Source organism: Anabrus simplex, chromosome 8, assembly GCF_040414725.1.
Source record: "Anabrus simplex isolate iqAnaSimp1 chromosome 8, ASM4041472v1, whole genome shotgun sequence".
Lineage (NCBI taxonomy): Eukaryota > Metazoa > Arthropoda > Insecta > Orthoptera > Tettigoniidae > Anabrus > Anabrus simplex.
The window spans coordinates 107,971,385-107,985,077 of NC_090272.1; the positions used below are offsets into that span (position 1 = coordinate 107,971,385).

The 13,693-nt window shown below is 42.1% G+C and overlaps 1 protein-coding gene across 1 annotated transcript in view; it reads left to right on the forward strand.

Moving 5' to 3' along the window:
* Positions 1 to 485: 485 nt before the first annotated feature.
* Positions 486 to 13,693, forward strand: part of LOC137501902 (tyrosine kinase receptor Cad96Ca-like) — an 80,109-nt gene continuing 66,901 nt past the window's right edge. The window contains exon 1 of the mRNA XM_068229062.1: positions 486 to 582. Within this exon, the coding sequence (XP_068085163.1) occupies positions 486 to 582 (97 nt within the window). The remainder of the gene's footprint in view (positions 583 to 13,693) is intronic.

Here is a 13,693-nt window from a genome sequence, read left to right on the forward strand (position 1 = left end):
TGCACATTTATATTGAGGAAGCAGTAACGGGAGCTGAAGAAGACGAGGAGTCCACCCAGCATCGGGAGTCGACCTAGGAACGTCTGGCGCACCTACTCATCACGATACCGAAGGGGACATCCTCCAACCACCTAAGAAGCTGCAAGAAATGTTCTCGCCAGCCAGAATGTCTCCAGTCGTCAGTCCGTATCTGCCACCAGCGTCGAAGCCGGTCATGATGCAGTAATTCCTGCTGTCCAATGAGGGGCCGTTCCGTCATGTCCATCGATCATTTCAGGTCAGAGCTTTCCAATTTGTAAGAAGCATGAAATGTTAAACTTCACAAGATAGGAACAAGGTTAGCCGTCAGCCAACATGTAAATTTATATTAGGATAGATCGTTGTACAGTATACCTATGCCCAGGACTCGAACTCAGTTAATTTAATTGTAGGTTGTATGTTGTATATTCCTTGTTTGTGTGATGACTTTTCCATTCAGTATTATCATGATAGAGTTCTTGTCGTCTCCATTTTTCATGTCGGACCCTCTTGGTCAAGTAAGCGATGTCAGGCAGATAGATATGGTTGATAGAGCAGAGTCAGGTACATATCTTTGAGGTCTTATATAATTTATTGGAGATCGTGACTTATCCCTTAAACTCACTCAGGTTAACGTGTCAGAAGGTGCGGGTCATCATGTTTGAGATACATGAGCAGTATACAATTAGCTGACTGTGCAAATTGAAGTAGAGAAAGCCCTAGCGCAGATTAATAATGTGTTATATGAGTTTGATATGCCTGGGAATGGCCAAGTAATGATAGCACTGTGGATTGCGCCTTTGTACTGTAATGGATAAGCCCAGAGGAGGCAGCAGCGAGATTATGCTGTATTGATAATGAAATAGATACGTTTGCATGTAGCTCATGCATGATTATGTGAGTGCTATGTGGGCCAAGCTTCCGAGAGGGACAGGGAAAGTAAGATTCCCCCTGCAGTTAGTTCCCCAGTCGTCAGCTGTAATCTATTTATAAATATAAAGCATGGCCGACTCCGGTCACGTGCCGAGAGTGAGCGAGGGAGGAAGGTGTGACGTCACGACACAGGAATGCGGCAGTAAATAGCAGACTGCTGTCTGTCAAGTGTTTAGGGAGACATCGACCTTTTTTGTTACGGTACTAGTTGTGATTACATTTCCATTTGTATTCGTTATTTTATACGCCTAGCCCTTTATAGGGTTGCTCATAGGACGACGTAGTAGAGTTCTTGTTATTTTTATGTTTATGTTAGGTGCCTTGCTCTTAGCTGGCCCAGGGATCGATGCTCTGTTATGTCTATTTATATTAGTTAGGTGGAGAGTTCTGAGGACTGTGGCATAGAATAGAGAGGTGTAGGATGATGCTGTTAGACCAGTCTTTGTATAGATATCCGTTTTATACTCCATTATTTGCCCTAACTTTTTATGCTTGTTACAGTCAGGAGGTTTCGTGAGTGTTTTCTCGACCACTTTTCTCGACCACTTTTCTCGACCACTAAATTGCTCTGACGATCGACGGCTCCATATTTTATTAATCCCATGTATATTTGGACAGCTCTTATATTTGTATAGTTTGATTTTATTGTAATAAAACCCTTATTGTAAAACCTTTGAATGCAGCATATTTTTCTGTTATTTTTGTAGGATCTATTTTTACCTTGCACTTTTTGGTATCCTCTATATTTATCTAATTAGGCCCTTGTTTATACCCTGATCCCCTGAATCATGCACTCCTGAGCTGCTGAAAGTGGATACGCATCGCGAGGTAAGCTATGTGCCAAGCACCACCACCTTGGTGGATGTATTGATCACTATAATGCACTTGGTTCGATCTCGGCGTTTGCCTGATGGGAACCAAGGCACTATAGAGCACAGTATATGTGAAGTGATTTAATGAATGGCGTAGAGTATGTGAGTAATAATATAGTTTAACGAAAATTTCTTTCTTTCTTTCTTTCTTTCTTTCTTTCTTTCTTTCTTTCTTTCTTTCTTTCTTTCTTTCTTTCTTCCTTTCTTAATCTGCTTACCCTCCAGAGTTGGTTTTTCCCTCGGACTCAGCGAGGGATCCCACCTCTACCGCCTCAAGGGCAGTGTCCTGGAGCGTGAGACATTGGGTCGGTGATACAACTGGGGAGAATGACGAGTACCTCGCCCAGGTGGCCTCACCTCCTGTGCTGAACAAGGGCCTTGATGGGGGATGGGAAGATTGGAAGGGATAGACAAGGAAGAGGGAAGGAAACGGCCGTGGCCTTAAGTTAGGTACCATCCCTGCATTTGCCTGGAGGAGAAGTGGGAAACCGCTGAAAACCACTTCCAGGATGGCTGAGGTGGGAATAGAACCCACCTCTACTCAGTTGACCTTCCGAGGCTGAGTGTACCCCGTTCCAGCCCTCGTACCACTTTTGAAATTTCGTGGCAGAGTCGGGAATCGAACCCGGGCCTCCGGGGGTGGCAGCTAATCAAACTCACCACTACACCACAGAGGCGGACTTAACGAAAATTTATTAATAATAATTGTACCAGGGGTACACCTTCCCAGGCTGTTTAAATTGTGCGCCTTCTCTACGGCCGTCTACGCCAACGGAATTGAACTTTAATCTACCAAAAACTTACTTCTTCAGTGGTGAGATGGCTCTGCCATCTATTTAATAATGCTCCCCGCTGGACTTAAAACAAACTAATAGATTACGAAAATTAATTTTTGTTATTGGTAAACCTTTTCCTGGAGATTGTCTTTTTAAATGTACCGAAGTTGTCAACACTTATGCTGGTTCCTCCTCTATTGTAATCTCCCTATCAGATGCTTATAAATATGTTCTCTAGCCAGTTAAACCCGGGGGTGCGTAGGGGGAATCCAGCCTGTCAGCAAAGTGTAGTTCAATTTATTGTGGAAGCTTCCCGTTACGGAAATATACAAGCAGAGCCGTCTTGTCTGAGTTGCTCCTGTGCTTGGGAGTGCGACTCGATGGAAGACTAGGGAGACAGGGGCGTGGCCTGCTTGAAGAAGATCCAGCGATACAAGGTAATGGCAGAATTTACTTAAACATGTGATAGCGCCTGCGGGTAGTCTCAGAGGAAGGTTTCAGCCATTTTCTGTTAATGTAATTTTGTAATCTGGTGGTCTAAATGTAGGATTTTCGTCGATGTCTGAGGACTCTGGTTCTGTTCGCTACTGGGAAATATGTAATGTAAGGGAACGAAGAGTGGTGACCCTCTGCCGTCTCCCATTCAACCTTTCAATTGGGGACTAAAGTTTTCAACCTATAAGTTGTGTCTCGGCTTTAAATGTTCTCCTTTAGTCACCACTTTTAGTGAGGGATTAGCCTCTGTATCATTGGGCATTAAGCCCACTTAGGTTTGCAGTAATTTCTTTAAGGAAGTACTGGCGTTTCGCCCCTTGCCTTTTGTTTATGACCAGTTATGTGCAACCTTTTCTTTTTTCTCTTAAGGCCTTGTAGTATGAATAAATATGACCCTGTTTAGCCTGTGTTATTAATAGGGTAAGAGTTTCTTCGTTTTAACAGTGATTATTGAACAGTGGATAAGCCCACAGTGGGGCAACTGTGTATGAACACTTTAAAGCGGGGTCACCAAGTAGGTTGCCACGTGTAATTTTAGTGTGTCTAAAGGAGCTGATTGCCTCTTATGGGCTAGACTCTTGTATTTTGGAGCTCACACTCCTGTGAAATATACTTGCTCTTTCAAGATATTGTACCTGCCCGGAGCAATAACGTTCTTCTCCATGTAATTTAACGTCTAGGTAATTATCTAGTTTCGTACCAGATCTCAGGACTTCTAAATCCCAGATATTGTTAGAGCTGACGAGCTCATTATTAACCTGTTTAATCGTTCTGTTATTTAATGAGGTTTTTTATCCCTCAATTTTAAGAAAGGAAAGAAATAACATTTGCAAATTTGTTATGTTAAATGCTGGTATAAGTAATCCCTTGTCCAGCCATTCAACTCAGGCGCTTCCTATTCCTCTGTAAACGACGAAAACCCCGGAATAATAATAATAATAATAATAATAATAATAATAATAATAATAATAATTGCTAAACGTCCCACTAACTACTTTTACGGTTTTCGGAGACGCCGAGGTGCCGCAATTTGGTCCCGCATTAGTTCTTTTACGTACCAGTAAATCTACTGACACGAGGCTGACGTATTTGAGCTCCTTCAAATACCACCGGACCGAGCCACGATGGAACCTGCCACGTTGGGGTCAGAAGGCGAGCGTCTCAACCGTCTGAGCCGTTCAGCCTGGCAACGCAAAGTAATATATATATTTATTTCGTTTTTATTAATGTGAATTAAATTCTCTCTGGCCACAGGGTTCCAGAATACTACAGCAAGTTTATAAATCAATGGCTGTTATGAATAAAGGAAGTGAACTACTAAAGATAAAGATTTTGGATTTACAGCTCATTGAGCGTACTAACGTGAAGATACATAATGTAGAGTAGGTGGATGTTTCAGTACTCTGGTTGAGCCCTTCAGTGCTGTGAGGTCAACGGCGTGGATGTCACGTATCCCTGGCTCCAAACATAAGTCCCTCAACTTCCAAATTCTTGGGGATTTTGCGTGTGACAGTCTACCTTAGACTACATCGGACGACTACTTCTTTCTCTATAAAAATGTTTATGTAACAGACTCGGCTGATTTTTTTCTCTCTCAAAGTGATTAACTGTGTCACCTCTCTATACGGTGTATACAGCGTGGCAAGAAACAACGTGAACGGGCTGTATGAGCGTTAGACGGTTGGTCATACTGATAAATAATTGGAAACAAATAATTAGATATCTCGCACCGTTGTCATTTTATCTGCTACTTAAGTTAGCCAATCAGATCGCTTCGTAATCGACGTAATGTTTTTCGAATTACCAGTATGACCAACGCTTCACGTTGTTTCCAACCATTCTGTATACAGTTGATTCTTGTATTAACTTGTGTGTGTGTGTGTGTGTGTGTAGAGTTTTTTGTGTGTCGTAAGAGTGACAATTTCTCTGCGAAACTTAAAGAATTTCACATTATTTCCTTGATGTGGCATAAGCCCCAAAACCTGTAACATATCTATAATTATGGGCCGTGAAGGCATCAATGTACTTTGAAAAAATTGACTTGGCCACTGAAATAAACAAATTTAACTTTTTCTAGTTTTTACCTGAATGAATATTAGTCCGAGCTTTGCAGTCTAATTGTCTTCACGAAGCACATTTTATTCTTCACTTAATTTTTAACAGTAGGAAACACTGACCTGCACTCGCTACAAAAAATCACGAGAAGAGCCCGCAGATGTTCTCTCTTTATGTGTTAATGGAAGCTGTCTCTCGCACACACAGACTCGACGAATTAATTTCCCCTCAGCGCAAATCCTCTTGAGAACACGTTTAGAACTTGTAGGGGATTTCAGTGTCTCTTCCGTCTACCGTACTGAGAAAATATTATTGAAACAAGCCTGTGGCTTCACTTGACTTAGGGTATCGAGATCGCTGCCGTGGGACTTCCAGTTTAACGTGGAATGTGAAAAGCAGGGAGCTAAATTTTCCTTTTTACAGACTATTATTATTATTATTATTATTATTATTATTATTATTATTATTATTATTATTATTAGTGGACCCGTGCTGCTCCGCAGCATTCGTTAAAATAGATCAGATAACTCGTCTTGATAAGTCTGTTATAGTCATATTGTTTTCCCTGCCCTTTTCAGTAGTTTTGTGAACATTTCATACTACTACATAATAACATTCATTTGTAATGTACTTTATTACACATATTTCCGTACAATATTCACTGTGCGTCGACCATTCGGACGGATCTGGATCTTAACATTTTTAAACGATCTTGCCTGATATAGTGCAACCTAGTTCGGGTAAGTAGGCACCCACTTTTTTCAAGAGGTTGTCCCTGGGCTTTATTACTGGTAATGGTCATACAGCAGGGTAGTTAACTTGATACCCTCCTGTCTATCCGTACGTTAGTGTTTTATATTAGCAGCATGTATGTTATTACAAAAGTTCTGCCATCTGTTAAGTATATTTAGAAGCCGGGGAAGGTCAGTGAATCAAAGAGTGGGGTTGGAACACTTGCACGGAGCGACACTTGCACGGAGTGACATTTGCACGGAGCCGTTCACTCTACTTGATGAGTCAGAAGTAGGATGGTGACACTTGCACGGAGTGACATTTGCACGGAGCCGTTCACTCTACTTGATGAGTCAGAAGTAGGATGGTGACACTTGCACGGAGTGACACTTGCACGGAGCCGTTCACTCTACTTGATGAGTCAGAAGTAGGATGGTGACACTTGCACGGAGCCGTTCACTCTACTTGATGAGTCAGAAGTAGGATGGTGACACTTGCACGGAGTGACACTTGCACGGAGCCGTTCACTCTACCTGATGAGTCAGAAGTAGGATGGTGACACTTGCACGGAGCTTTCACTCTACCTTATGAGTCAGAAGTAGAATGGTCATACTAACATAAATTTTGGATACGTAATCTAATTTGATAGGTACCGTGACGAAGATGCACATAAATACTGACCCCTCCTGGAAATCCAATACCACACGCGTAAATGCTTCAACATGTAAGAAAATGACCCAAAAAGTATAAAATAGTCTTCGGCTCGCCAGGTGCAGGTCTTTTTGATTTGACTCCCGTAGGCGACCTGCGGGTCGTACACCCAGCCCCCGTGCCAGCGAAGCGAACCCAGAGCCCATTATGATTAAACTTCCCGATCCTGCCGAGAATCGAACCCGGGACCTCTTTGACCAGAGGCCAGCACGCTAACCATTTAGCCTGGGAGCCGGACAATAAATTCCATAAAATGACCGCATAATGACTTACAACATTATAAAATGACCTATAAATACAAAATGGCAAAAAATTACAAAAATGACCTAAACTTAATAAATTAGTATTTTCTTGCTATTTGTTTAACATCGCACTAACACATCGAAGGTTTTCGGCGACGGAAGGGTAGCAGATTGGGAAGGTAGCGGCCGTGGCCTTCATTAAGGTACAGCCCCAGCATTTGCCTGGTGTGAAAATGGGAAACCACGGAAAACCATCTTCAGGGCTCCCGACAGCGGGGTTCGAACCCACTATCTCCCGAATGCAAGCTCACAGCTGCGCGACCCTAACCGCACGGCCACTTGCTCGATAATTAGCATTTCTACAATGTGGGAACTATGATAAGGATTTCTATACAAGTTAGCAATGCCTATTTAGAACCAACTGAAAGGTGGCATGTCATCAAAAATCCTAGCTCTGGTAATCACGGTAGTGAATTTAGATGCAATTCATAAGTAACTGTTAATTTTATAAATGCCGGCCTCATGGTGTAGGAGTAGCGTGCCTGCCTCTTACCCGGAAGCCCCGGGTTCGATTCCCGGCCAGCTCAGGAATATTTTACCTGAATCTGAGGGTTGGTTCGAGGTGATTAGATTAGAATTGAGGTATCTGATGGCGAGATAGCGGCGCTGGTGTAGGGAGCCAAGAATAACTACCGTGAGGATTCGTCGTGCTGACCACACGTCACCTCGTAATCTGCAGGCCTTCGGGCTGAGCAGCGGTCACTTGGTAGACCAAGGCCCTTCAAGGGCTGTTGCGCCATGGGGTTTGTTTTTCTGGTTAATTTTATACATTGTAAGAGACATTTAGCCGACTTAGCGCCATTTCCAGGGAACAGTACGGGGAGGTAGTCTCTTTGCGTTCCTCGTAGATATATTTTTTTCACTTTATGCAAGTTCTAAAAATCACAGGAATAGAACCAGCTTTTGGGTGGTTAGGCCGTGTGCATTATGCAGAGTTTCGTCCAGACGTGCCATTTGGACTCATCAGCTGGAATGGCACGCCCCTCCAGGAAATTATGCAAGTTCGTCAAGTTTTTTTATTTTTTAAGTGCTGATTCAAGATATTTGCATGGTTATGCAGTGATGCCGGGCTGAGTGGCTCAGACGGTTAAGGCGCTGGCGTTCTAGCCCCAACTTGGCAGGTTCGATCCTGGCTCAGTCCGGTGGTATTTGAAGGTGCTCAAATACGACAGCCCCGTGTCGGTAGATTTACTGGCAAGTAAAAGAACTCCTGCGGGATTAAATTCCGGCACCTCGGCGTCTCCGAAGACCGTAAAAGTAGTTAGTGGGACGTAAAGCTAATAACATTATTATTATTGTTATGCAGTGATATTCCATTGTCACGTTTTCTCTTTAATTATTATGATTCAGAATATTAATTTTATATATTTACATGATTTACAAATCCTATAATATTCCAGGGTAGTTTCACTGCAGTTACTGAGCGTAAGCAACACAAACTAGGAATAATCTTAGTTTGCCATCAACTTCAAGTATTTTTAACACCTTTGAAATATTCTCATCGATCTTCACTGCTGATTTATTTCTTCTCTTCCCATCGATATTCAAAACTATCCTGTCAAATTGGTGACCGTAGTATCCTGCGTCATCTCGAAGAGTTTGATCAGCGAATATTCATTCGGGTGCGCTCTCGAAATTAAACTGTTTATTCTTTGGTTCCAGCCTTCAGAAACGTTATTGGTCCGATGCCGCCTTCCACAACAGTTCCACATATTCCTTGGCATGTGCTCGTTATCCAGCCATTGATCGACGACATAGTCGTAAAACACCTGTAGATTCTGATTTTCAGGCGAGCTCTCCTGAATACATAGCCAACCATCATCAATCATTTCTAGGGAAATGTACGCTAGTGCTGAACACATTCGAATATGAAGTCTAATTTCATTTTCCCTGTACGCAGTAACAAGGGCACAATCTTGTACTTTCCTCCATAGACATTGATTAAAATGATAGTTGCAACCGAAAATCTCAGCTTGAGGAAACAGCGTTTTAGCTGATTGGACGATGGCGATTTCGAAGTTCATAATACGTGTCACAGGGTTCCATCCTAGTACGTTGTTTTTAACAGCTTGGAAGAAACGAGCATAAGGTTTCCCATTTCTTGTTTGGTAGCAGCGCGTAGACAGCTGGTATCGTGTTGGTTTCTTCCCAAGAACTTCCAAGATCGCCGTGGATGTTAAGTAACTGCCCAAACTGCTTCCTTGAACTTTTGAGGGTCCCGTCGACAAAGAAGGAAGAGCAACTTGATAAAGCAGATTTTCCTTTCTCGCTGGCAAACACTAATATCTTGTCTTTAAGCCCCCTGTTGTCGTCTTCAAGTAGGAATTTTCCACCGTCGTTCATTGCTATGTGTCTTTCCTGTATTATTACACCTCCAGAATCGATCGGGTCTTTTGTAGGGCCCATTCTTTTCCATCGGATGCGATGTAATGATTGTTTGGCACTTCTATGTGATGGCGGCGATGTCACAAGGTCTCCTCTATTGAAGAGCTGGCCTACTTCTTCGGTGTAAACTGTTGAAATCATACTGTCTGTTCCCCTTGCACTGTTTTTTTTTGCTACACTTTTTTTTTCACTTCATTCGCCGCGTCGTCCGGAATGCAAACATGACTGTATTATCTTTCGTTGTTATTCTTCCTTTACATTTACTTTTCCTGAAATATACGCACCGCCAATAAGTCATTTGATCTTTATTGGTATAGTCAACAATATACTGATGTCCGTCGTAAATCAATAAAGGCGGTCTCAGTGAACTCCATAGCTGCAGAGCAATTATCACCAGTTCAACACGGAACCCTATATGTCACACAGGTATCAACTGTAGCAATGAATTCCACTTACCCGGTGGACCTTCCCCTCCCCTGTTTCTGGTTTTCCAACCCTCCTTGGGCCTCCGTGCAAGTGTCACTGTTTGAAATAGCCATGCTTAGTAATTTCCGAGAATTTTTAGCTTTCCGTGCAACTGTCAACACATTCCATCTCCGTGCAAGTGTCACTCCGTGCAAGTGTCACAACTTCTCAAAGAGTATATAGCACAGGATAATATTCTTCTAGGGTCAGAGGAAGTGTGTATTCTCTGGCTTGACAGGTAGTAATCAAACATAGTTGCGTGCATCTTTACTAAAGATGAAAATCACATATATTAGAATCTGTATATTAAGAGTTTACTATAAACAGCTTTGGCAAATCCATCCGTCCGTTCTACTGAACCTATTTTCTTCATTTTTATTTTATTCTCTCCGGAATTACTTGCCGGTGAGTAATCGGACATTGATAGGTCTCTGACTTCAGCCAACTTTTAGTAACCATAAGATCAAATCCTTAAATGATCACTCCAATAATTGTAGGCGAGGGCTTACCCTAACCCACAATAAATTCTGTACTTAGAACGTTGCTATGCGACTAACACTTTCATTAATATTCTGTGATTTTCTTCGTTAGTAATGCCATTGCATGCAGCTATGATTGATTACTGCCTGTCTCAACCCAGAGACTATACACTTCCTCTGGTCACGGAAAAATATTATTTCCTGCTAGATACTCTTTGATTCAATAACCTCCCCAGCTTCCAAATATATTCAACAGATGGCAGTGCGTTATTAATAACTTACATGCTGCTAAGGGTAAAAGGTCTATGTAAAAATAGTCTATCATGACGTACGCCTTAGACATTACCTGGGAACTGCTATCGAAGGATAACCTAGTTACACTTGAAGGCCGTGTATCTTAAAAACATTCTCTGTCTGGCAAGAAACGTTCCTTCGAGACTAACCTATGAGCCCACAAGACAACCGTTCTGTGTACAGTAGAACTGCGATTAAAAGTATCATTGCCTTCTATGACACAATACCAAGCTTCACATCAAGAACTGCAGGATAAAAAAGCGTACATGGATATATTTTTTTTTACGATATAGACGGCACGATGACTCCAGAATGGATGAATTTAGACTACAAACTGCGGATTCTTATTAATGTTCATAAAACCATTGAAAAGGGCGGGCGAAACAGTATGACTACGACAGACATATCAAGACGAGTTATCTGACCTATTTATAATGAATGATGCGGAGCAGCGCGGGTCCTTTAGTATTAATAAAAGTGTCGGTCGCTTAGCAACCTGCTAAGTACAGAATGTGTTGCGGGTTACGGTAAGCCATCGCCTGAAATTGTTGGAGTGATCATTGAATAATTTGATTTTATGATTACTCGAAGTTCCCTGAACTTAGAGACCTATCAGTGTCTCATGATTTACCGGCAGGTAACTCCGGGGAGAATAAAACAGAAATGAAGCAAATCGGTCCAGTGGAACGGACGGACGGATTTGCCAAAGGTGTTTTAGTACACTCTTTTATTGGATAGATTCTTCTTCTTCTTATATAACATTTGGTATCCGGACTTTCGGTACCAGTTACTCTGCCATTCAGCCGTTGCTCATAGCTTATAAAGCTACGACAAGACTACGGGAACCCACACTACGAACCACATGACTGAGTTAACAATGAACTTGACGGTTGAAATGGTGCTTATATCCCGGCTTTGTTAGTAGGGTGATGTGATTGGAGCAGAATATCGGAGTCGGCCATAGATAGTAAGGGAAGCAGAGGGAGACAAATGTGACAGAGGCTTGTGGAGGTGCTCAGTGGCTTGCAGACTGAACCCTGAAGAGTCATGATAATAGGCTTTTGGGCTTATGCCGTGTCAAGAAAATAAGGTGAAATTCTTTACGTTTCGCTGTGAACTGTGCTCTGCGTCATCAGAAGAAAATCTCGACTGTCCACGAGAAAGGCTTCTTAAACAATGAGCTTTGTAATTTAGACGTTATAATAGAAGTGGAAATGGTACGTTCATTCGTCACCAGGTGGCTCCCCGGACGTGGCACAGCGCTAGCGTTCGAAGCGGAAGCTGACGGAACCGTCAGAATCAGTCTAAGTGGGTCACATAACATGTGTACGAAGCATATACCATTGACGCAAGCCTGGAATGAAACATCTGGCGATGAGGAACATACGAATTTGGAAAACACCGAGACGAAATAACAATAGTGAAGGGATAGCGAAGGGAACTACCTACGTAAATCCTTAATGGCTGGCAACCAGGTATTACATAATTGACAGCCAGTGTCCCTGTTGAAATTGTTAGGATTTCTACGTATTTCCATAGCTTCCCGTATAATCCTCGACCTGTAGTGTCTAGTGTGGGTAAGAGCTCGAGCATCTTGGAACATGACATCATGACTCGACGATAGAGCGTGCTGCCGTGCTCAACTATTGCTGATTTGTCTGGCCGGTTGAGACGAATATTACGTTCATGTTCCTTGATACGGGTACGAATGGATCGGCATGTTTGGCCGATGTATACCTTACCGCAAGTACAGGGTATTTTGTATACCCCAGGACGTAAAAGTGGGGAAAATTTGTCCTTGGTTTCAGGGGCGAAGCGTCAGGGGAGACAGGGTAGACAGCGTGTACCCTTAACATTTTGTGAACGAAATACTGTCTAGTTAATTCAGTTATTTTTAGGACATTAGTTATTTTCACATTCATGACATTATTATAATCTCCGCTTTACTTATTTTCGTCTCACTTCGGCAATGTTAGGGCTCGCGTCAGTTACACGAAGCACGTAGGCGAAAGTAGACGCTGTCCATTCTGTGTATGATCCCTTTGATTTCAGATAGAGCAACACTAACGCTATCTGTAGGTGCTGACTGTGGAACTATGACTTTCCTATAGCGAGATTTCTCCGACCAGTAGACAGACTTGCCAGCGTCTCTTCTTGCTCTCATTGGCTAGTATTTGGATTCCAGGTATAAAGGTGCTCTTATTGGCTATCATCTCAGACATGCTTTTAATGTAGTTAATTGGAATTTATTTAATTATAAGACAGTCTAAAAATAAAATAATCATATTAAATACGAAATATAGCAAACTTACAGCTAATAAATGAATGACAGCATGAAAACCCTTCAAGTACATGCACTTCCTTGCCCGCCATTATTAGTTAAGGTATTATAACCCCCACAACTACTGGCTTACATTCTGAATAATGAACTCCAGTGTGTGCATACGGAAACAACAAAATTGCTTAACTAGAGCCGTATATTCCGTTAACGTCAGTTTCTAGTGAACGCGCTGTTAATGCCTTGAAACGAATTAAAACCTATTTAAGGAATTCAGTGACCAACCAGAGACTTGAAGACGAGGGGTAATACTGTAGATATATTTGCTGAAATGAAGGACAGGCGGATTGAACTAATTTACAAGAATATTGTTTAAGGTGACTTGTACGAAAATCTATTTATTTCTTATTTCTCTTCTTAAATCTACATAGCAATATATGACAACTCCCACTGCCCATTTAGTCTATATTTAAAAATAAAACGAGTGCATGTAGGATTATAGGTTGTTATAGGATTTGTCTTAGTTTCAGTCATTAATATAATATTGAATGTAGATCTGTATGCGTCGAAAACAAAATTCCATATATACACTAATGTGATAAAAAAAAAAAGTAAACTCGTGTCCTCATCCCGAGGTGGTGCAGCTCTTTTCAGGCATTGGAGGTGAGCTGCACGTACCATTTCAACCACATACCAGCCGTCCTGCCATTCTTAAATTTCTGGCAGTACCGGGAATCGAACCCGGGCCCCCGAGGACGGCAGCTAATAACACTAACCGTTACGCTACGGAGGCGGACAATGTGATTAAAATAGTTTAATTTTTTTTTTAAAAAAATCTGTCTCCCCCTTACTTAGTTCACGCTTCGCCGCTGCTTGGTTTTACTCAGACTGTGAGCAA